General features: G+C 42.9%; 3 protein-coding genes across 3 annotated transcripts; 1 reads left to right on the forward strand and 2 right to left on the reverse strand.

Annotated features, from left to right (window-relative positions):
* Positions 1–3,765: 3,765 nt before the first annotated feature.
* Positions 3,766–16,544, reverse strand: LOC131676785 (zinc finger protein 423-like). Its single transcript, XM_058956093.1, has 3 exons — positions 16,373–16,544; positions 14,746–16,287; positions 3,766–7,116 (listed from the first exon to the last, which is right to left on the reverse strand). The coding sequence occupies exons 1-3, from the start codon at positions 16,447–16,449 to the stop codon at positions 3,888–3,890; spliced, it is 4,848 nt and encodes a 1,615-aa protein (XP_058812076.1). The 5' UTR covers positions 16,450–16,544; the 3' UTR covers positions 3,766–3,887.
* LOC131676787 (zinc finger protein 184-like) lies at positions 7,123–14,732 on the reverse strand. The gene has a single exon (XM_058956094.1). The coding sequence runs from the start codon at positions 14,220–14,222 to the stop codon at positions 11,784–11,786; it is 2,439 nt and encodes an 812-aa protein (XP_058812077.1). The 5' UTR covers positions 14,223–14,732; the 3' UTR covers positions 7,123–11,783.
* A 4,968-nt stretch (positions 16,545–21,512) lies between the features above and the next one.
* Positions 21,513–22,988, forward strand: LOC131676788 (zinc finger protein 502-like). Its single transcript, XM_058956095.1, has 2 exons — positions 21,513–21,749; positions 21,809–22,988. The coding sequence occupies exons 1-2, from the start codon at positions 21,715–21,717 to the stop codon at positions 22,920–22,922; spliced, it is 1,149 nt and encodes a 382-aa protein (XP_058812078.1). The 5' UTR covers positions 21,513–21,714; the 3' UTR covers positions 22,923–22,988.
* Position 22,989: the final 1 nt, after the last annotated feature.

The following is a 22,989-nucleotide window of genomic DNA, read 5'->3' on the forward strand; positions in this document are numbered from 1 at the left end:
ACAGACGTAGCCAGAGATCTACAGACTTTTAAAAGGGTAATAGTGTTTAGTAAAATTGCACTAGAATAACTGTTTTCGAATACGAGTGATTCCTTCACAATAGAATTCTACTTTCAATCTATTTTTAAAGTAAAATTTTAGTGTAACTAGAATTTACACAACCATTTACAGACTTTTACAGACATTTTAGTTATTCTTCTACAGATATTTCAAAAAAAAACATGTGGCATCGCTGACAGGAAAATAAAACACTCTAAAGAAGAGGTTCTTTATAGCTTAGGCTCGATTTCTTAACCCGTGCTGAACTTTTGAGTCCGGTTTATCAGTAAGTTTAAACCTGACCTAAACGGGGGTTGGGGTTCCTCCTGTTTGGTGGACGTGTTGGACCATGGGCGACCTCTTCAGCATCGGCGGGGAGTTTGTTTGTTTGGGCACATTGCTAGTGTGGATTACATGTTGTCGAAGAGACCGTCGTCCTTTTCGAAGTCAAGAACGATTTCTTCTCTTACGGAGTTATTGATCAGGGCTTCACGGATTGGCGGCAGAATGTCGTACCTTACCCGGAGGTCCTGGAGTTCCAGACAGCTGCAGAGATGGTGTTCTACTGTTGTCCTGGTCTCGCATGTGGCGCAGATGGGAAGTGGTGCATTGGAAATTGTGTGGGCATGCGTGGTCTACGTGTGTCTGGTCCGTAATCGGGGTAGGACTTTTTGTTCTTTCCAGTCGCAGCCGTCGCCCTATTTTACAAGTACCCCTTTGTTTTTTTCTGCAAGTGTCCTTGGAATGCCCACCAGTGGCTGATGAAATGTTGGTTGATTGGTTTCGGTGCTGGCACTTTCTTAGGAAGGGTCCTCCTGGCTCTCCGACCACTTGCTGCCAGCGTTTCTGCCTCAACGTCCCCCTGTATGCTGCAATGCCCGGAGATCCAGCAAACGGTGGCGAGAGGTTCGGCGTTAATCTCAATGGCCTGGACGAAGGGGTTCGGGACTGACCACCCTCGAGAGCGCAGTTTACCAAGAGGTAATCGATGATGATCGCGGTTGCAGTGTCTTAAGACTTTTGAAAAAGGGCCAGGGCGATGGCTGCGGTTTCGGTGGAAAAAATCGAACACTCTTGCGGAAAACGAAGAGAAGAGCCTGTTCCGCCGTCGCTAACATCCTCCCTGGATCCGTCCGTACAGATGTGGGTATGGTTAGGAAAGCGTCGCTGCATGAGCTGGTTGTAGGCTGACCGTGCGACTTCGAGGGCTACTCCGGCTCGGAAGGTCTGGATCAGGGATATGCCAATATGGGGAGGTTTGCAGTTCTAGGGACGGGGCCATATCCGGTTCAGTCGGACGAATTCAATGTACATTTGTCGGGTTGTTTTCATCGTTGCCGACGATGCTTAGCGCGTGTTGGAGGATCACTAGGGCGATTTTCCACCGCAATGGGAGGACGCCGGCCTCGACACAGTGGCTTTCCGGTGGTGTGCTGGGCAACAATTTCGATGCTGTCCGGATGGACCCGTGATAAAGTGGGGCCGGAATGTAGTTTATCCCTTGGACATTTTTTCCGGTAATTGTGAGTGCTGTGTGCTTCGTGCACTTCGAATGCCGGGTGCAAGCCTTTTGCGGTTGGCACATTCGGTCTTCAACCTCTTGAAGTGCGGGGCGCGGTTTGTAGGTCAGTGATGATGAGGAAAAGGGGGTAGATCCATGCTGATGAGGTTCGGGCCTTCTGGAAAAGGTTCAGGGCCGAAGGTCTGTTCGTGATGGACTAAGAATTTGGCTGGACTTACTTGGGGAAGCGGGGCCCACTGTACCAGGCAACCGGAGAAGACGCGGCGGGGGGGGGGGGGGAGGGGGGGGGGGGAGCTACACTTGCGCGGTCGGGGCAGGTGTAGGGGAGAGGGCTTTTCAATGTGTGAGCAGCTGTCGTTTTTGGAAGTATTGGGCAAAGAAAAAATAAAGGTTATATGAAATCTTTGCTTCGGTTATCACTCGGTGTGTGTCCGTTCAGACTACAGCCTTGTTGTCTCTTGCTGTATGCAGAAGCCGTCTCCACTCCACTCCACTCGGTACATTGCTGCTTGTCGCCAGCCTTCGCAATAGAGGACAACCCTTCCATCCGAAAGGTTGTCCTCTATCTGGTCGATCCACCGTGCTCGCTGTGCGCCCCGTCTTCTTGTTCCTGTAGGGTCGTCCTCAAGAACCACCTTCACCGGGTCGTCGTCCCACATTCTTCCGACGTGTCCAGCTCACCGCAAACGTCCTATTTTTGCGATATGCGCGATGGATGATTCTTCCAGCAGCTGATACAACTCATGGTTCATTCGCCTGCGCCACGTTCCGTCTTCCATCTGCACGCCCCCATAGATGGTACGCAACACCTTTCGTTCGAAAAAGGGCGCGTCGGTCCTCCACGAGCATAGTCCAGGTCTCGTGGCCGTAGAGGACCACCAGTCTAATCAGCGTCTTGTAGATAGTTAACTTCGTGCGTCCTCCGGAGTCCAAAGTAGGCACGATTTCGCGCCAAGATTCGTCTGTGAACGGAGTACCCCAGGGATTCGTTCTGGCGGTCACCCTTTTCCTCATCAGCATGGAATCAATATTCGCTACCCTCCCCAAGCGTTTCTTCATATTTATTTCATGGACTGGTTGACTTTTCTCGGTGAAAATTCATTTTCATTCATTTTCGAGAAAAGTCAACAAGTCCATGAAATAAATATGTTGCGGTGACCATAAAATCTTATCTTCTTCATATTTGTCTATGCCGACAGCATCGTGGTGGTCGTGACGGGAAGGACCAAGGGCCGAACCCGCATAAAGCTATAAACCGCGGTCCACGCCGTCTACAAGTGCGCAACCCTCGCATCTTACTGCAACACCGTAACAGATATTCATCTAGCTATCCGCAATCCACATTATGATACTCCAGCTAAAAGCCAGGAATGTATGTGTTCCTCCGAAGCTAGACATCCTCCGTTGAAATGATTACCCGTTTCCAGTTCAGTGTACTACCAGAACCTGAGAGGACTACGCACAAAGATCGATGAGCTGTTCGTAAGCGATTGAAACCCAACTTCAAAGATTTCTCATTAAAGTCCTCGTTCTAGTACTTCGGTGACTGCTTGAAGCCATGGAGAGACTTAAGCAACCGAAATACAATATCCAACGATGCCTTGCCGTACAAAAACATTGTCTTTACGTCCATATTGTCGCATAGAAAACCTTGGTTTGACAGCTGCTTCGCAGGAAACGGATTCAGAGTTGCTGCCAAAGCAAGCGCCAATGGAGAAATTACTCGACGATGTCGTTTGCAATGAAGATGCCGCTCATTCCAGACAGATTGTGATGCGTCTGTGGAAGGAAGGCAGATTGATCGACGGTGAGTTCAGTATGCTTGCAATAGCCATAACATAATTGAGTCATGGGATTGGATTCAAAATCGGTTGCGGTGATATTGCTAATGCGATTCTCGGAGCATTACGATCTCTGATCGTGGCTCTGGAATCTCGTTGACTTCAGGTACTGTGAATACAAAAAAGGAATATACTTTAATTTCAAGAAAAAAAAAATTGTCGAGTGCCCATGGAAGCAGCATTTCCTGAAAGTGTAGGGGAAGGACCTGCGAAACGTGAGTGGTACTTTGCCTTCGATGTATCATGTCATTGCAATCAACAGTAGCTATCCGAAGGAAGACCAAACTACGCTCTGTGGTGACTCAGTCTCAATCCGCTTCACAACCTAGTAGTTTTCACAATCAATAACAACAGACTCACACGGATACCACACTACGATTTATTGATATTTTACGAATACACTCATTAAACTTTAAGACGAAATTCGACATAAACTACTAACATATGATTTTTCACCTTTTCTGTTTAAATACTTACGAGTCAGCCTAAGCTTCGCCTGCCGACGGTGGTTCGGTCTTCATCCGCTTGGCTGGTGGTTTCTCTGCAGAACCCCCACCAGGCGGCTCCGAGTTGGCTTTTGCTCTGGCCAATCGCATCGACGATCTCGATCTGACAGCGAGCGTAACCGGTTCCGGTTCGACTTTCTCGGATGCGCCACCTTTTCTTTTCTCCTCCGACTCATCACTCTTGGGTGACTTTTCCGCCGGTTCCTCTACAGTATGGCCTGAGTTTTGCTCTTTGGGCTGCTTAACCACCGTCTTCTCAGTACAATTTGACTCCACGGATATCGACTTTGATTCTTGCGCGTCAGGTTTCGTTTCCTTGTCCGATTCGGTTTCCATGGATTGAATTCCTGCGCCGACCTTGATTTCATTCGTATCTGTCGCAATGGGTTCCTCTTTCGTGATTGTGGCTGGCCCCTTGTCTACTGGAACGGTTTCTTCTATACCTTTGTCAGTTGTAACCTCTGCCGGTTTGTCGTCGACTGCGACAGGGGACTTTTTCTCTTCTGGAATTGCTTCTGTGGCTGCAGTTGCAGCTGAATCGATAACATCTGCTTCTACTGAAGGGGAAGTTGCTGGTTCAGAAATTTCTTTTACTTTTTCCGTTGCAGTATCTGCAACGGATTCTACCAACGTTGGTTCCTCTGCAGAATTTGCTATTGATTCCACCAATTTTGGTTTCTCTGCGGATGTAGCTACTGTATCAGTTACATCCTTCATTGTTTCCGTTGCAGTGTTTTGAATAGGTTCGATAACCGTAGTTTCAGTCACTGTTTCAGGAGCTACCTGTGTAGTTTGTTTTATAGTTTCGACAACAGGTTCTACTTTGCTTTCATCAATTGCTTCTTCAGAAACTACTTTATTAATCACTGTTGCAGTAGCTGCAACAGAATCGACCACTTGTGGCTCAACACACGATGTACTAGCTACTTGAACTGTGGTTTTATCGTCAACCGCTACTTCCGGCGTTGATGTCGTAGATTCAATTTCGTTTATCTGATTTTGCTTAATATCAACAGACATTTGCGCTTCATCATTCTTATTTTGATCGCTCGAGTTATCCACTTTCTGCAGCTCCTCCACTGCTTGATCGTTCTTCTTCTCTGCCAGCACGTTCATTTCATTGGTATCGATCGTTAAATCAGATTGGTTCATTACCTCTTTCTTTATATCAGATTCTTCCACGTTCTTTGCTTCTGTTGAAACATCAGATGGCATTAGCACAGTACTCTCTACTTTTATATCCGTCTCTGGAACTATTCCAGCCGCCGGCAAGTTTACGGTTGCAGTAGATCCGCCCGAACCCTTCGCTCCCTTCACTAGGGAAGTGTTTGCTTCTCCGTTCGTCGTCGTTGATGCACTGGCGGTACCCTCCTCCAGCGCCTTCGTAGCGGTATGCTTCTTCAAATGATCCTTATAGCTGGACAAGTTCAAATAGACTTTATCACACTCGGCACACTTGAATGTTACCCGATCATTTGGATGATCTGTTTTGTAGTGCTTTCGTAGCGATCCGCTATCGGTCTTTTGCAGATCACAATGACCGCACCGTACCTGGAAATCATTCTGTGGATGGGTGACGCCAATATGGCGCTCTCGATTTGACAAACTCATGAAAATCTTAGGACAATACGGACAGTAGTGCAGTCTTAGTACTTCAGTTGAGGTGCTGCTGTGGAATCGATCGCGATGAACTTGTAACCTTGCCGGATAACCAAACTCCAGACCACAATCGGCGCACTTGAGTGTGCGACTGGTCCGATGTACGGCCGAATGAGATGAAAGTTGTTTCTTTGTCTTGAAACGCATCATACAATGTTCGCACTGGAACTGCATCGTACCAAGATGGTTAGTTAGGTTGCGTTTCTGCTTGAAGAGCTTGGCACAGCAGTGACATTTGTACCGGGTCTGATAATGATGCTCCTTCGAGTCATACTCAACGTCGTGATGAACGCGCATGTGCTGTTTGCGGTAGCGAATCGGTTTCACACAAAGTGGACATTTGTACAGCAACATGAATGCGGGATGAGCCTTAACAATATGCTTTTCAAGATTTTCTTTCGAGTCGAATTTTTTGTCGCACTTTGTGCAGGGAACCGAACCGGAAAAGGAGTTTACTACTTTCGCTTTTGCTTGTGGTTGCGCAGGTGGTTTTGGAGGGGGTGGCGGCGGCGGTGGTGGTGGTGGTGGTGGCGGCGGCGGCGGTGTTGGGGGTTTTGGATGCGCTTCCGTTTCATGTTTGTTACGCTTCTGCTCGTCGGTGAATGTTTCATCACAGGAGGGACAATTGAAGACAGGATGTTCGGTGTGTTCTTTTTCGATGTGTTTCAGCAGCCAATGGCGAGTGGCGAATGCGGCACTGCAATGCTGACAGACGAACGGTAGCATGCCCAGATGGACGACTAGCAGATGGATTCGGAGCAGGGTCATCGTTTTAAGATCTTTCGAGCAGCGGGGACATTCAGGGTTTTTCAAAGGAGGATCGGAGACGTGAACTTTTTTAATATGTTCCACCAACTGCTCACGAGAGTTGAAAGTGGCCAAACATCTCTCACAAACCTGTATCGTGTCAGTTAGATTCTTCAATCGTTGCGGTTTTCGCTGATGGAAAATTCTTGAATGCAGATCGTAATACCTTTTCTCAACAAACCACAAATTGCACGGTTCGCACTGTATGCGATCGATGGTGAAACTGCTGGAGTTTATATCGTGGAACATGGCAAAGTGCTGATCGATTCGTTTCTTCGAATCGAACATCTGATCACAATCAGTGCATTTGAACGGATGATTGAGAGTATGGAAATGGGTATGACGATCACGGGTCGCTGCCGACGGGAAACGTCGCTTACATTGATCGCACTTGAAGCTCTTCCACTCCGATGGATGCTGGGCCTTAGTATGCTTGCGAATCTGCAGCAGATGGCGGAATGTTTCCGAACAAACACGGCACTGGTAGAACCGGTTCTCTAAACGAATGTACGTTTCATCCTCCGAGTCATTTTCCAGATCATCCAGCTGATCCGGATCGTCCTTGATCGAGACGTCGTATACGGACAAGGCGGTCGAGCTGTTGTTTGCCGATCGGTGTTCGCTCGTAGCCGACAGATCGACGACGTCGCTAGTTGTCGTCATCGATGATGTATCCATCGGTTCCGCAGGTTCATCCTTGACCTTTACGGAGAACGCGGGGAAGTTGTCCGGGTTCAGGAACCTGCGGATGGATAGGAATATTTAACTGATGGAAAGGTAATATAATAATATGTATGATGCCGAAATCTGCTGGAAAGAAATAAATAATATTTCGGATGTGACAAGATCTTGGACAAGATTATCATTAAACTATCGTCATGGTAGTGTACAAGTCTCTTTCTGAGACAAGATACCTCACAGTTAGAAAAACAAAATCAATGACAAATACCGAATTGGCCATGTCTATGTTCGTTGACTAGAGGAAATTATTGAAAATCGTGAGGATCAAAGCTATCCATGATTTTAAGCGGTACGTAAGTCTCCAACCAGTTTGACGTTTTTCCTTTCTCCCGTCGAAAAAAAAAATGAAATTGCACTAAAAATCGACTTATTAAGCAAGGCCCGGTGGACCGAGCCTCGTATACCACTCGACTCAGTTCGTCGTGTTCGACAAAAGATTTGTAATTTCAATAAAATGCTAGCCACAAAGATAAAAAAGTCTAAAAATTGTCGTAGAACACTGATTATTTTCGTTACTGGACCATATGACGATTTACCCTCTTAACGGCATTTTACTGCCTCACGGGAACTTGCTCCGGAATGACGGAATGAATTGGGTCAAATTATGCGATGGCCCAATCAAGATCATAAATATTTACAAGGGTGATGCTTTGAGCATAGTATTTGAAGAGGTCATCGGAAACCCGATTATGAACAGTTTTGTTTAGAATTCTACCACTGTGCAGAACTAGTGCCTATGCATTTTCTTCTATCCTTTCCCCGTATTTCCTATGGTGTATTTGTGGTGAGTATCTAGGTGGACTGACGCATTACCTCCTGCTTGATCATGCACGTACAAAGCAATGCGATAGTATCGCTACATACATTACATCTTTACATATCCATAGTCTCTAATACCATTACCTGAACCACAACCAATTGCCAAATTTGTGGCTGCATTTTAGGAAAAATAAACGTGAAAAGCTGCGTCTAGTATCTCAAATTTAACAGCCAGCACCATCATTGAGAAAGTCCACATTCGTGACTCGTAAGGGTATGAAACAAGGATGAAATCAGATGTTCGCGAACGATGATGACATGGACGTGTACGAGATAGAAATGAACGACCACGAAGACACTGTTGGTTAGCAAAAATATTGCCTAGCCTCGTAAACAGGCATCCACGCGCAATCGCTAGTCGCTCGCACGGGATCTGTTAGAAAACCAATAACGTTTTATAATTTTTTGTTGTTTACACCATGGAAATATATAAGACGCACAGCAAACGCATTGAACTGAAGCAAATACACGAATTATACGAATATATAATTATACAGGGTGTTTGGTTCATGGTTAAAAACATCTCGAGGGATGATTGACTGCCTTATTTGGAGAAAAAATCGTTCTACACATACCATCAAATCTCAACCGTTACTAAGTTATTGAACTTGTTGTCTTAAAATAGCTCTAACTCAAAAAGTATACTTTATATTTCCAATCTTATAGATCCATTGAATAGGTGAGAAAATTTCCCATTGAATGATGTCCTCAAATGTTTCGGCTAATGAGGTTAAGTAACCTTTTCACAATAATTTACTTAAAATTTAACAATTTTTATCGATTTTTCGTTCATGTCGCGAAAATCTTAATAGTTAACATCACTATTTTAATGATTCAGATTGTTAGTCTTGAAGAGCTGCATAATTTGTTCTTTGACATGATACACCTATCTTTTCTTGTTTTCATGTGTTTGGGCTATTGAGCTTTGATATTTTTATCTCATTTTCAATAATACTAGCTCTTATTGAAAAAGTATGGCACTTGTACCTTTTTTATTTTTTTTCGAAAGCCAGAAAAAAATTGCAGAGAAATATGTATTAATACCTTTCAGTTAAGTGTATTTAGTATTCTTTTAGAAGTAAATTAGGGTAGACGAGCCCTTATTCATCTCATTAGTCAGGATATCACACTTTTTCGTTGATAACTCGACTTAAAGTTAGTGGATTGCGCTTAAATAGGTATCATCATCTTTGCTTCGTTCCTAAGAAGCAGTACAGTTAAAAAAAAAATCCTGGGAAATGTAAAATACTCGCGTTTGAGCGAAGCGAAAAGTCGAGCACAACGTACCCTTATTCATCCTACTATTTGAGCTAATGCGTTGAATAGAGATAGCAGATACTGCTCTAACTAATGTGTTCAAATGGGTGAGATGAATAGAGGTGCTAAGATGAATTGGGGAGCAGTTACCCTAGTTTAAAGTTAATGTTATTTTAAGCATTTTCGTTAATTTACTTAAAAAAGTAAATAATAAGCATTACCATTATTATAATCGAAATAATGCGTCTCAGCAAGCTCTATAATTCGTTCTTTGACTCCATTCAATTATCTCTTTTAGTTTCGAAGCAAAATCATTTTTATCACCTCGTTACATTTACAAAAACAACGATTTCGAACCCACTGCATTTGTGGTGAGGTCGTGCTGTGTTCACTATTAAATTGCAGCGAAATGAAAGGAATAGGGATAAAGTGTCAAACAACAAATTATAGAGAATGTTAAGGGACACCAATTGAACAATAGTAAAGGTAAATTTAGTTGAATAATATTTAGAATAATTACAAAACTCTCAAAAAAAACGCTAATTTTGAGTTATTTTGCCAGTAAAAATTTATTCAGTACACTTAACTAAAGGATATTTGTACATACATCGAAAGGAAATTTTCTCAGCTTTCCAATGAAGCCTTGCAATTAACGATATAAAGCATATTTTTTAGATTAGAGCCTTTTGAACACTTGCAAGTCAATTACAGGAAAAGTTTAGTAATAAAATTACTAGAAACGAGAAGAGATAGGAATATGATGTTGAAGAACAAATTATGAATCGTTCTAAAACCCAACTTTTGGATAATAGATATTGCTATAATTGTAATTAATTATTTTGAGAAAATTAACAAAAGCCTCATCAAAAACGCCAACTTATAACCACTTAACAACCTAACTGTAATTAAAACTAATTAACTAAAAGAACACCATACAATAGAAATTTTTTTCACCTTTTCAATGGAACCAAAAGATTTTAAACACGAAGTATACTTTTCGAGTTAGAGGTATTTTAAGATAACTAAGTTTTTTACACTAAAAGTTCAATAACTCTGTAACGGTTGAGATTTGATGGTATGTGTAGAACGATTTTTTTCTCTAAATATGACAGTCAATCATCCTTCGAGAGGTTCTTAGTCATGAACCAAACACCCTGTATAATAAGTTTTAGTGAAAAGTGAGCACAAAAAAACTCTTTAACATTTTATCTTTATTGTTTGCCACATTTAACAAAACTCAGATGCTAGATATTGGCCAGAATACAGTTAGTTAAATTATACGTAAACTGAATATCTGTAATAGGTGAGTGCACTGTGCGCTTAGTATAAACATCAAGCATCTCACTCAAGCGCGTTGGGCAAAAACATTTCACTTTGCTAATAACAATATAGCCGAGAAAGCAGTTTTTGTTTCGTTACATTTTTTTCAAGATTTTTCCTACTGGAGTTGTAGATCTAGGGTCTCAGCACACTCACTACAATTGCATACGAGACGGCTAATGTCCTACACTAAAACACGGCTCAAGGCCAATTGCAGCGGGCCGTGATTCTGAATGTGATATTCATTGCACGGTACAGATATGTGTGGGCGTAGGGAATTCACGATCGCGTGTAGCATCGCAAAGGGCTCGAGCGTTTGTACGTTCACGGGTTTGATCGCGTATACGTTTGTATGTCGCGTGTGCCAGCGTGTATGTAACTTCGCGTGTATAAATTCTATTTTATAACGGTGTGTCCATTCGCATGTTCGCGTTTGCTCTTGGATGATCGCGCGCGGACCGTGAATCTGATATTTAATTTTCGGTGTACGGTTCAGATGATAGAAGAAAGTGAGTTCTTCCATATCACTAGAGTTCCGGTCATGTCGACATGGAACGTGTTGTCTAGTGGATATGAACGTTATTTTTTGGTTGGTCCAATTGCATGTATGGACCTAAGTTGCTGGGACGGAGGGTAAAGACGTGACCGATTCATAATCGCACGAACGCGGGCGTTTGATACCGTGTTTGTAAATTCATAAGTACTAAAACCGGGGTGTTATCATGGGTGTAGGTGTGTGTAGATGATCGCGAATGGCTTAAATCGCAGATAGCGGACATTTAGGCAAGATGAAAATTTCTTAAAACGCCTACATAAACTTTCAAGTTGATAAACGTTGGAAATCCGTGTTTCACTATTGCCATCTACGCAACTGTTTGCTACACGTGTTTGATAACTGTACTCTAACTGCATTGCGTCGATCACTGCGACGTTTGCCAAACGTGTTTCAGAGCCGAAATTTCAGTAGCGGGTACGATCACATGTTTCAAATCGAGTCTAAACGTGTTATATGTGCTTAAGTGTTCGTATGTTAACATGTTTGTCGCATGTGCCCGCGTGTATAAATTCGATTTCATGACCGTGTGGCTAATTGGAATATCAGCCAATTGGAAACACCCAAATAATAATACCGAAAAAAGGTAATAAGTTAGCAGGCGTTTAACGACTGACTACTCTCTTCGTTTTATTAACATTATTCCCAAAAATTTTCCATATTTCATATGATCTTAAAGTCTAGCCTTTTAGGTTGATAATAAAACACATACTAAGTCGTCACTCATCTTCAGAACCTTCCGCCGTCGACACATCGGAAAGTATAACTGCATTAACACCCACGTAGCTCTTCAGATTCTTCGTAGCTGTTCGCATCCACTCATTTCCCTGTCGACCATCCTTAGTTTTACCATCATCCTTTCCATCATCCCGAATCGCATGCTGATCGTAGTGCAGCTTGTAGCAGAACGCATTCCGATAAATTTTGCCACAACGCGGACATTGGAGCGCAACCGGTTCCATCGGGTGTTCATCTTCGCAGTGCTTTCGCAACAGTGTAACATCGCTCAGCTGAAGCGAACAGTGACCACACTGGACCTGAAAATCATCCACTTCGTCACTGCTACGCTCGCGGATGACCATCCGAGTGCTACTGGGATACCGTCCAGGGTCAACCTGCTGACACTTTTCCTGATGTCTGTCTCGTTTGCTTTTCGATTTGAACTGATTGCCACAATCATCGCACGGGAAGGTTCTAACGTGGACGCTACGATAGTGCTTCATGAATGCGTAGCGGGTGGGGAATCCTGCTTCGCAGCGCTGACACTTGAAGGGAAGATGGCCGAGATGAACCGTTAGGAGGTGGAGTCTTAGAGTGCTGCGAATTTTCAGATCTTTGTCACACCGGGGACATTCGAAATTGTGCAGTGCGCGGTCCGAGCTGTGAACCTGTTTTATGTGTTGCTGTAAGGATTTCTTGGTCTTGAACGTTATGACGCATCTTTCGCAGAGCTGGACTTTTTCGGTAAGAGCTTGAATTCGTTCCGAGCGGTATTGATGATAGACCTTGAGGTGTTGATTGTAGTATTTACGTTCGACGAACGACCGAGAGCAGTACAGGCATTTCAGACGACGGAGGGTGAAAGATTTCGAATTGATCCGGTGGAATAGTTGCGTGTGCTGTTCGAGTGGATGTTTGCGGTTGAACATCTGGTCGCAATCGGTGCACTTGAAAGGATGCTTCAAGCTGTGGAAGTGTTCATGGCGATCGCGGTTTATGGTTGACGGGAACTTTCTGTTGCAGTGGGAACATCCGAAATTTCTCCATTTGGTCGGATGACGTATTTTGACGTGGCGCTGGATCAACGACGCATGGCGGAATGTCAGTGGGCAATATTTGCACTTGTAGAACGAATTGTTTATTTGGAGGTACATGTCACTGTCCGTTTCGCTAGAGGGGTCGTCGTTATACTCTGTCGTCGGTGTAGAGCGTTGAGAATCGACCGTTTCGGAATCAGTTGGGATAACTTTTTCGGATTCATTTGTTTGTGATTCTTCTTCAACGGCATCATCTGTACTATCGTATATGGTAAAAACGGCCTTCTCTAGCAGACTATTTACTATTGGTGGAATTTCCTTTTCAGGTGCTTTAGATTCTTCAATGAACTCTAGAACAATGCCATCGTCGATATCTAAACCTAGTTGATCGGTGTCTTCGATTATATTATCAGGTCCACCATCATATTCTATAGGTTTTTGAACTACTTGCGCTTGTTCAGTGACATCGATAAATTCATCTGAATCATCAATTATTTCAATAACATCATTTTCGTGGTTATCGTCGATCGACGAAGCAATTTCCATAGATTCGCTATCTTCTATAACTAACTCTGGTTCTTGTTTTATCTTAACTTCTTGAAGTAGGTTGTCGTTTGCTTTCTCAATATCAATATCTTTCAACTGAAGGGTATCTCCACTTCCGATCGTAGGATCATCCTCTTTTATACAATTTTCCGTTCCACCCGACTCCCCAGAATTCCCAATTTCGTTCATGTTTTCATCAAAACCTCCACAAACTTGCAGATGTATGAGCATCTTACGCCTTTGTTTGAGCAAAATTCGGCAGCGACTACATTTGTAGCGAACGAAAAAGCGATGTTTCCAGGCATCGTACACCATGCCGTGGCGGATTCGCATGTGTCGCTTACGATTCCGGATGATTTTCAAACATATGGGACAGGCAAATAGGGTTCTTGAACCAACCTTTTGCCACTTTAGTAACTCTTTAAACCCTTCGGAAGAAGCCTTCAGTTGCAAGATGGTGGTGTCCTCATGATACACCCACCGATGCCGTTCGTAGTAACTCTTTTCGGCAAACGATAAACTACATGGCAAACAAAAGATTCGATCGACGGAGAAGCTAGCGGAGCTCGTCTCGTGATACTGGGAATAGTGTTGCTTTAAACTAACTGTCGAAACAAACAGCTGATCGCAGTCAGAACACTTGAGTCGTTTCCTGGTATAACCTCCCGTAAGCATAAGATAGTGGAATGTGTCCGGACAAAACTTTCGAAGTGGTTGGTGGTAATCCTGTCCCTCCTCTGGACTAATCGATCGATAACTATCGTTCTTCATCAGCTTTTTCTCGGGCAATCTGGAGGAAGATTCAAAGGCAAAATTCTCATTTACTATGCGGTGCTGCCGAAGATTCCAAAGCATCCTTGAATCTATACCCAGCGTTCGGATGGATTTACGGGCAGTATAGTATAAAGGTAGCCGTCGTCACAACATGTTCACCCTTCTACATGCCACCGTCATGATCGGAGTAGCTCTAGATTATGGAAAGATCTCACCCTAGTTTCATGACATGTTTCATTTGAATTTCTGTAATTCTTCGCAACATTTAGACGTAACCATAATATATCCGAGTTTATATCATCTCAAACCTTTAATTTTAGTTTTTTATTATTTTTAGTGGAACATGACCAAAACTAAAGCAAAACTCATCACCGAAACGTAGTCAACAAACCTGGTCGTTCGCACGACAAAAATACCAAACTACCCAGATATCCGACCAACCGAAGAATATAAAAATCAAGTAGACATAAAAGCAATCATTTCGAAATAAGCCAGGGTTCGGTTAGGCGATAATCACGCAAAGATTAGTAACATTTTTTTTTTTTTCAAAGAAATACCTAAACATTTAGCAGGTACCTTATAGAAGAAACAAAGAACCACTAACCTTGCCATATCTCTGAGATAATCCCAGGCTCCATTCTCGAGCTGCGACAGCAGCAACGGCAAATGTTCCGCTCCAATCGGCATTGGCGGCTGAGCGGTCATCATTGGTAATGTCGGTAGTGCTGGTGCCGCCGCCACCGCCGGTACTGGTGGTGGCTGTACTAGAGGAAGCGATTGAGCTGGTGGTACCGCCATCACCGGTAGCAATGACTGCTGCATTTCCGATGCCGTAAGCTGTTGTTGCTTCGGTAACTCGTGGTCTACCTGATGAGTACTGTTCGGTAGTACAACCTGATGCCGACTGGTGACGTGCTGTTCCATCTGCTGCAGTGACTTGAAGTAGACTCGACAAAGCCAGCAACGGTAGCGCAACTGGAAGGCCGCATCGACATCGTCCGCATCGATCGAGGGATGCTTCTTCATCAGGTGCATCTTCTGGTGTTTGACGAAATTGCGACAGTGGATGCACTTCCACCAGCTCGGATCCTGATGAAGCTTGCGGTGTGTTCTTAGCTCTTCCTGGGTGGAACAATAGGCGGTGCACTCACTGCACATGTAGTCGGATTTCTTCCTACTGTACGTGGCCTGAGGTAGGGTTGATGGCGGCGGAGGAGTTACTTCTCGTGGTGGCTCTACTACAGGTGCAGGAGGTACAAATTGATTTTCCTCCTCTTGCTCGTCATCTTCATTCAACGATTGACCAGATTGATTCATCAGTTCAGGACCTGATATTATAACTCCATGTTCGCTTTGCAGATGAACAAGAAGTTGTCGGCTGTAGCCAAAACTAATACCGCAATGCTTACAAACGTGTGGAAGTTTACCCAAATGCACACGAAGAATATGATTACGAAGAATCGTAATTCTACTGAACTGTTTCTGACAAGTAGTACATGTAAGAGGATCCTGCTTAGGATCGTTGGTATGATCTTTAAGATGTATTTTCAACAATTTGTAGGAATCGAAGGTGGCCATACATTTTTCGCAAACCTGAATCCGATCGCTGTTCATATCCATTTCCTGCGCATTGTTAGGTTGGTGAGACCGGATATGCTGCAATCGTGCCGTCTTGGTCATAAACGATTTGGTACAATATTTGCATTTAAAAACTTTTGCATCGTCTGGATGAAGCTCCTTACAATGATTCATGAATACGGTCAGCGATGGAAACACTTCCGCACATATTCGGCACTGATAGTGCCGATCCGCCAGACGGATGTACGCCGGCTCTTCCCCATCCTCCCCGTCCATATCATCCAGTGGTTCATTTTTCACCACCTTATCCAGCCCCAATCGTCTCCGTCTAATGGCGATATCAACCTTCAAACAATTTTGCCGGAACAAATCAAACTGGTCGAGGATAAGCTGACATGGCCGACAGATGGCACAACGGATATCTTCCTGGCTGGTCAGATCGATGCCAATATATTTTCCGATCAATTCCAGTGCGTAAATATTCGGATCACTTCCCATTGGAAACACGGGCTCAACGTCGGGCGTCGTGAGGCACAAGCGACAGTATGACTCGAGGTTCTCATTTGGCCTGCAGGAGTAATAGAAAGAAAAAAAAACGCCATGAAAGCACAACCATAAAACACCACAAAACCGGCCCAAATCGGGATACTTACACGAGCGGGAGGTCCTGCTGGGAGAAAAGACTGTCCGCAGAAAATGGATCCTCCCTGGAAGTGGCCGAGAGATCCATTTTTTCTGTTTTTTCCTGTCGTCAGAAAATTTTCGTTCTTGCTGCTTCTTCTGTCATCGGCAATTTTTGCAAGTGCTTGTCAAGGGCTGTTTATACGCCGACGATTGCACCAACACCATCGACGGGATTTGAAAAAATGTTTACAGGTATTATAAAATGATTGGCGAAAGGGAGCAAAAGGAACATGAGCAATACTGCACCCACACATCGATCGCATATAATACACACGGATCCGCGGTTTTCGCGTGCGTGTTACACGTTTATTTGCAAATCGGCGTTTTTGAGCGATTTTAACGTACACTGAAATTAAGTAAATGAAGTATGTATTGTACATTTTTCACACCAGCTAATGGTGATCTAGTTTTACAGGAAACTTCAATGTTTCGATGCAATAATTTTGTAATTTATAAATTATTAATCAATCGCACAGTAACCTGTTGATAATACCACTACTTAACAATACGAGAATGGAAATATTATTTGATTGGATAAAACTGTTTAAGGGTCAAGAAACCTTTTTTAAGCATGAATAAAAAATTTTACGCTTGGCAGTATGTGCAGGAAAAATTGTGTACAGCTTTATCACCGGTTTATACTTAAAACCATTTCAAAGCTCTAAAAGAAGAACATCAATCGATTTATTAGAAAATCGCGATAAAAAATTATGCAAAATAGATGCTGGAAACACAAAAAGCAACATTCCGCTCGGCCACTGGTTTTTCCGGCAAGTGTTTTGAATAGCCCTTCATGCAAAAGAACGGTTTTGAACCAATTTTCTCCTCACAGTGTAATATAGCATTTGCTAGCATTCGCTTGCTAGGCTGAAAACAAGTGTTCGATTTCAGTAGGTCTCATCAGCACACAGAACCTCTTCACCTTCGGGACATCGTAAGGTAGAAGTCGTTTAGTGTGTTCACATTCACAAGTAGTGTTTCCAATTTTGGACTTAGCGTCAGCCAGGTGCATTGGTCAAGTGCCGTGGTTCTGAAGAGACGAAGTCGAAACACAAACACCTGGACTAATTATTTTGACTAGTTTAAAGCGTGATGAGCTGATATTCTTCTTTTAGAGTTTTGAAAATGTTTTATATCAATAAACCAGTAGCAAAGCTAAACAAATTCAACAAAGCTTGGAACAAAGTGGATCAGCGTAGGACGTTTGATAAAAACAAACTGTTCTGTGAGAGAGTGCAAAGTTGTGCAAAAAAGGAAAGTAAATTTTTCTAATTTGATGCAAATTTGTGATAATTGCCTGCGTTTTTTCGGGTTCCAAAACAAACGGTTCTTTTTGGCCCAGCGTTCGATATTATTAAGGTTGCACAGAGAATGCGTAAAATTCGCAAACGAAAAAAGCAGTTTTTTTCCACACCGTATGTCAGATCTTCATAAAAATCAATCAGCAGTACAGTAACAACATTCTACATACGCTGATTGATTTTTATGAAGATCTGACATACGGTGTGGAAAAAAACTGCTTTTTTCGTTTGCGAATTTTACGCATTCTCTGTGCAACCTTAAGATCTCTGTTGACTAGCTCGATCATGCTGTTGACTCCGGCAGTGGGACCAGTGACATAGAGTTGTAAATCGTCGGCATACAGTTGATACTCACATGCCAGTTCCCGTGACAAGCTGTTGATGTTGACAAGCTGTCACATGCCAGTTCTCTTGACAAACTGTAGATTTTGCACTAAGGCAGGATCCTTGTGGTGTCCCATAGATAATAGTTCTTTCCGTCGACTGGGTGTTATTTAGTTTAACTAGATGAGTGCGATTGTTGAGGAACGGTCGTCAAATGGTGGGATAACAAAATTCTCACAAGTTTCCTATCTCATGCCTCCACGCGAGTCTAAGTCTATTGATGACATTTGGTCCTTAGACCGGCGACGACTGGGTGCTATCAGCCTTCTGCCGATAGTAGCAGAATGAGAGGGTGCGAACAGATCTAGTCGAGAAAACATTGCCGTAAAAATGAATAGTTGATCGGAAATTAGCCCCAATACAACTAATCTGACTAGTATCGATGATCACGGCTCAATACGTATTGAAAATTCGCCGCGTCTGTTTTTATGAACCTAATTTCAAGCTCCGTTACTGCTATCAAGCCCTTGCATCAGGTTAACAATCCTTTATATTTCCCTTCAGTGTTCGTTATTATCGCTCGTATATTTGTATTCCAAAAACAATCCGATATGGAAAATAAGAAATATTTTCCATGATTTATAACATCTCGCGCTATCTTTGCCTGTATAATGTGTTATCACTCGGTAGTTTTCAAGCCAATAAATTTATCGTAGAGAAGAAGTAACAAATTCCGTCTAAATACTGTTTCAATAAATAGCGATCCGGTCCATTACGCAGATAAGATTAGCTTACCTAGGCAATACTCCTACGGTCAGCTGTGTGGAGTTCAAATTGCTCGGTAGCCGGCTGTCCAGAGTTTAAAAAGAACCAAAAACTAAACAAGATCTTTTCTTTTTCGAGTCATCGTTCACTCAAAGACTAACTAAACAACTACCTAATAAAATATGGTTTATAGGTCGTATCGCTTGCTTGGAGCGAATCCTAGACCTGATACCCTTCCAAACTACCAACTCCGCGACACCTATGGAAGAGTCTGATGAATCGTCGTCTTTCCGTTAAGTAGGTAGACAGGAATGTCTACCTTTATCCTTCCCCGTGAACAATGAAGATGGGGGCGGCCGGCAATGATGGCTATCGTGCTGTTGAGGGTTTAATGTGGGTCGGATTGGTATGAATTCCTACTTACCATTTCCTAAGCAACTCTTATTAGATAATCAGCAGTCAAACATGATGAAGTCAGTGTGCAATCCGCCAAAATCATCGTCACAACGCAACGCTACGCAACGCATTAGTGCGATTGTTGAGGAACGATGAGATTAGATCGTTTGTTTGACACAGTTAATGTGTAGTTAAAAGTCTACAAGTACAATAAACACAGATTAAACATAAACACAGACTAACAGACATAACACTCAAAACCAAAGCTTCGCCCGCTTTAACGGTCATTTTAAATATATTTGTAGTTGGGACTGTGACCACATTTGAAATTATGGAGCCACTGGCATATGAACAAGCATATGGGGGATAGACCACTAGTGAAAAATTGTTCCCAAATCTGAGGGGTAACTCACCAGTAAGTGAGTATTTGGGACTGTAAATAAAAGGTGGAGCTAGTGTTCTGGGAAAATTGTCAGATCGATGTTTTTCAGGGAATTCTCTCATAGTGTTATGTCTGTTAGTCTGTGCTAACATTATAAGGAAATTCCTCTAAAAACTCCTTTGCTAGTGTGTTACCCCTCAGGCTTGGGAACAATCGCCACCATTGAAAATGCAGCCACAGTCATAACTACAAATATATTTCAAATAACCTTTAAGCGGGCAAAGCATTATTTATGAATGTTGTCTGTTAGTCTGTATCATAACTGTGCACTGACCGTTGTCTTATGAACAGAATCGGAATATCGTTAGATTTCCATTGCTGCATTGGATTGTATCTCCCAAATCCGACCTGGCACTTCGTCAAGATCAGTGTGGCAAAATTGAAGTTGTACAACTCCTTTGATCAACGGAGGTCCGATGGCTTGGCTCAGCTACTCTGGTGTCGGACATTCCAGTGCCTTGGATCAACGTGTGTCCTTTAGTGGAGAATTTGTTGAGTTCGGCAGCATTGAATTATTCGTTCGAGATTTAATTTGGAAAAATTGTCTCAGTTTTTCATATGTATTTATAGCGGGTGTCTGTACGAGTACACTCATATTATTTTTAAACTAAAATTATTCTTTTCAGATCCAAATTCAGCTAGCAATCTGACAGTTGTGCTACTAAATGATATATCTGTATACATGTTCGTCCCCTTATTGTTATCCAAACAGCACCCCACACAGCATGATCTGGTACTTTTGCAATCCGCGTGCAGTTTGCAATCCCAAGTTACATTTGCCAATTATAGTAGATCTATATAAAGTCGTACTGGTCTCATGGGTTTGGATATGTTATTGTCCTAAACAGAAGCAAACTAAATTTTTTTTTGTTTTTTAATAGTTTCGGTCTTAGAAATAAAACAAGGTTTGAGATATTAACTCACAGCAATAATCTGCATAAGAAAATAAGGGTAACACGCATACCCCTAAACATGCATATTAACGTCCCATTCAAGGCAACGTTTAAAAAAAAACATCCGCTGAGATCTCGCATTTTTATACTGTACCACCTTCCTCATATGACCATGTTGTTGCCTCCCAATTTGCAATTTGTTTGCCCTATAATTTAAACGTCAAAACCACATCGCTGAAAGACTTTGTCCTGTTGTCGTATTTTTATATTTGTGACCGAACCCCAACTAACTACAGAAATACAAAGGAGAAATAGTAGTCGAAGCGTCAATCCTAGCATACTAATTTTATTTCGATATGTGATACAAACAAACCCAGTCATCACATTTCTTTCATAGGGTATTAAGATGTCGCAAATTTACAAGAACCCTCGAGTCAGAACACAGTGTTTGCTTTTAATGAATTGAACTATTTTGACTAATTAATTTAGGGTCCCTTTAAACTAAATACACTGAATCCCTCTGGATAAAGACTTGACACGTCAACCGTTTGTTTATCTGTTAGTATCATTCCAATCAAGCACGAGACTTGTCAACGGCCCTCGTTTCAGAAGGATTCGAAACGATTTTCTTCGGATTGAGGGCTTTTGACAGGTCTCGTGCTCGATTGGAATGACACTTACAGATAAATAATAAGAATAAGATTGAGATGGCGAGTCTTCAGTGTCTTTAATTCAAACGTTTCGTAAACCTTGCAGTAGCAAGAACTTCTTTTAAAAAATTAGACAGAACACCATTCACTGTTTTCGTCGCTACAAAACACATGAAGGGCGCGTTTTCGATGTAACGTACAATATCCCCCAGCCTTTCGCACTAAAATATTCACACAAGACCAATTGGCAGCCCTTTCAAAAAACGAGCTCCGGCACAGCAAAACAAATACAGATAGGCAGACTTTTAAAACGCACACTGTCCGCACAATCACACTACAGATAAAACGAAAAAATCCCCACTACCACCATCACAACTAATGGTTTCAGATGGCTTGATAATCTCCGTAAACAAGTTATCGATTTTTGCATAATAAACACCTTACCATAAACAAAACTGACGTTCCCACAATCTCGTTCAGTGTGTTACCACTTTAAATCGATTGATTGCGGTTTCTGCGGGATCCCAGGATAAATCCGCCATGGAAGCTGCGACGGTAACCGCTTTGCTGGAAATGTAATACTGTGTGGTGTGTCTGTTCCAAGCCGCATTCTAACATTTTAGTTCTGTTTCAGCCCAAGCAGCAATCCGATTACCTATTGCCGCCTCTGTTTGTCCAGCTCGCTGGTAGAACCGCTGTATCCGTGCGATCCAAAACAGGATCTTATTAATCTAATCGCTAAAAATGTCCACGTTGTTCTGATGATCGAGGAGGATCTTCCTTGTGCTGTTTGCCAGAATTGCCGTTTCAAGTTGGAAGATTTCGAGCGTTTCAGGGACCAATGCCAGAAATTAGACAACTTTATCCGGACCAGAAAGAGGGAACTGGCTCTACTGCAGGAAGCCGTCGCTGTGCCACAACTTGACACTACAGGAACCTTGATGGTATCTGAGACAATTGACATTAAAGCCGATCCGGAAGCACTGCTCGGCGATGAAGACAGTTTGCCATACGTGCTGACAGAGGACAGTTGGCACAGATGTAAGTTCTGTTCGGAAGCTTTCCAGAGCCTGTCCGTGTTACTAGAACACTTCAAAATGCGTCACCCGGATGAGTCCAAGATGTACAAATGTCCCAACTGTTCCCAGACGTATTCGGTCGAATGCAGCGGGTCAAGTAGTCCGGCATTTAAATGCGACGAATGTGATGCTGGTTTCAGTAATCGAGTGGGTCTGTCCCGACATAAAGATCGTTATCACGACAAATCTTCTCCTAACTACTCCACCGAACGACACAAGTGTGATTACTGTCCAAGCATGTTCGTTGATTCAAAACAGCGCTCCAAGCATCAGATACAAATGCATATAAGTACTAGTGGTGGTACAAAAAATACCGCCCAGGTGGACGGGATTCATGTTTGCGAGAAGTGTGCTGTCACTTTTTCACCCTACCAGGCACTTCTGGTGCACATCCAGGAACATCACTGGAATGATCCACCTCAGGAAACATTCAGCTGCTCGGTGTGCTCCAAGCCATTTGACAAGCGGCGGCTGCTGCAGTATCACATTCTGGTGGCTCATCTCGGTCAGATACCGTACGCGTGCAACCATTGTGGCGAGTGGTTCCGTACCAAGTCGCACTTGAAGCAGCACAAGACAATGTTCCACGAGCGTGCCATGGGAGATGCCAACCGGTGCGAGTTTTGCGGTCAAATATTCGAAGAGGAGTCGAAAGATCCGGTGCAATAGACGGGACTGAGTGTGAATTCCTTTCTATGTGTCTACTAATAAAGTGATGTATTTTGATCGAACTGAC

The sequence above is a fragment of the Topomyia yanbarensis genome, chromosome 1 (assembly GCF_030247195.1).
Source record: "Topomyia yanbarensis strain Yona2022 chromosome 1, ASM3024719v1, whole genome shotgun sequence".
Taxonomy (NCBI): domain Eukaryota; kingdom Metazoa; phylum Arthropoda; class Insecta; order Diptera; family Culicidae; genus Topomyia; species Topomyia yanbarensis.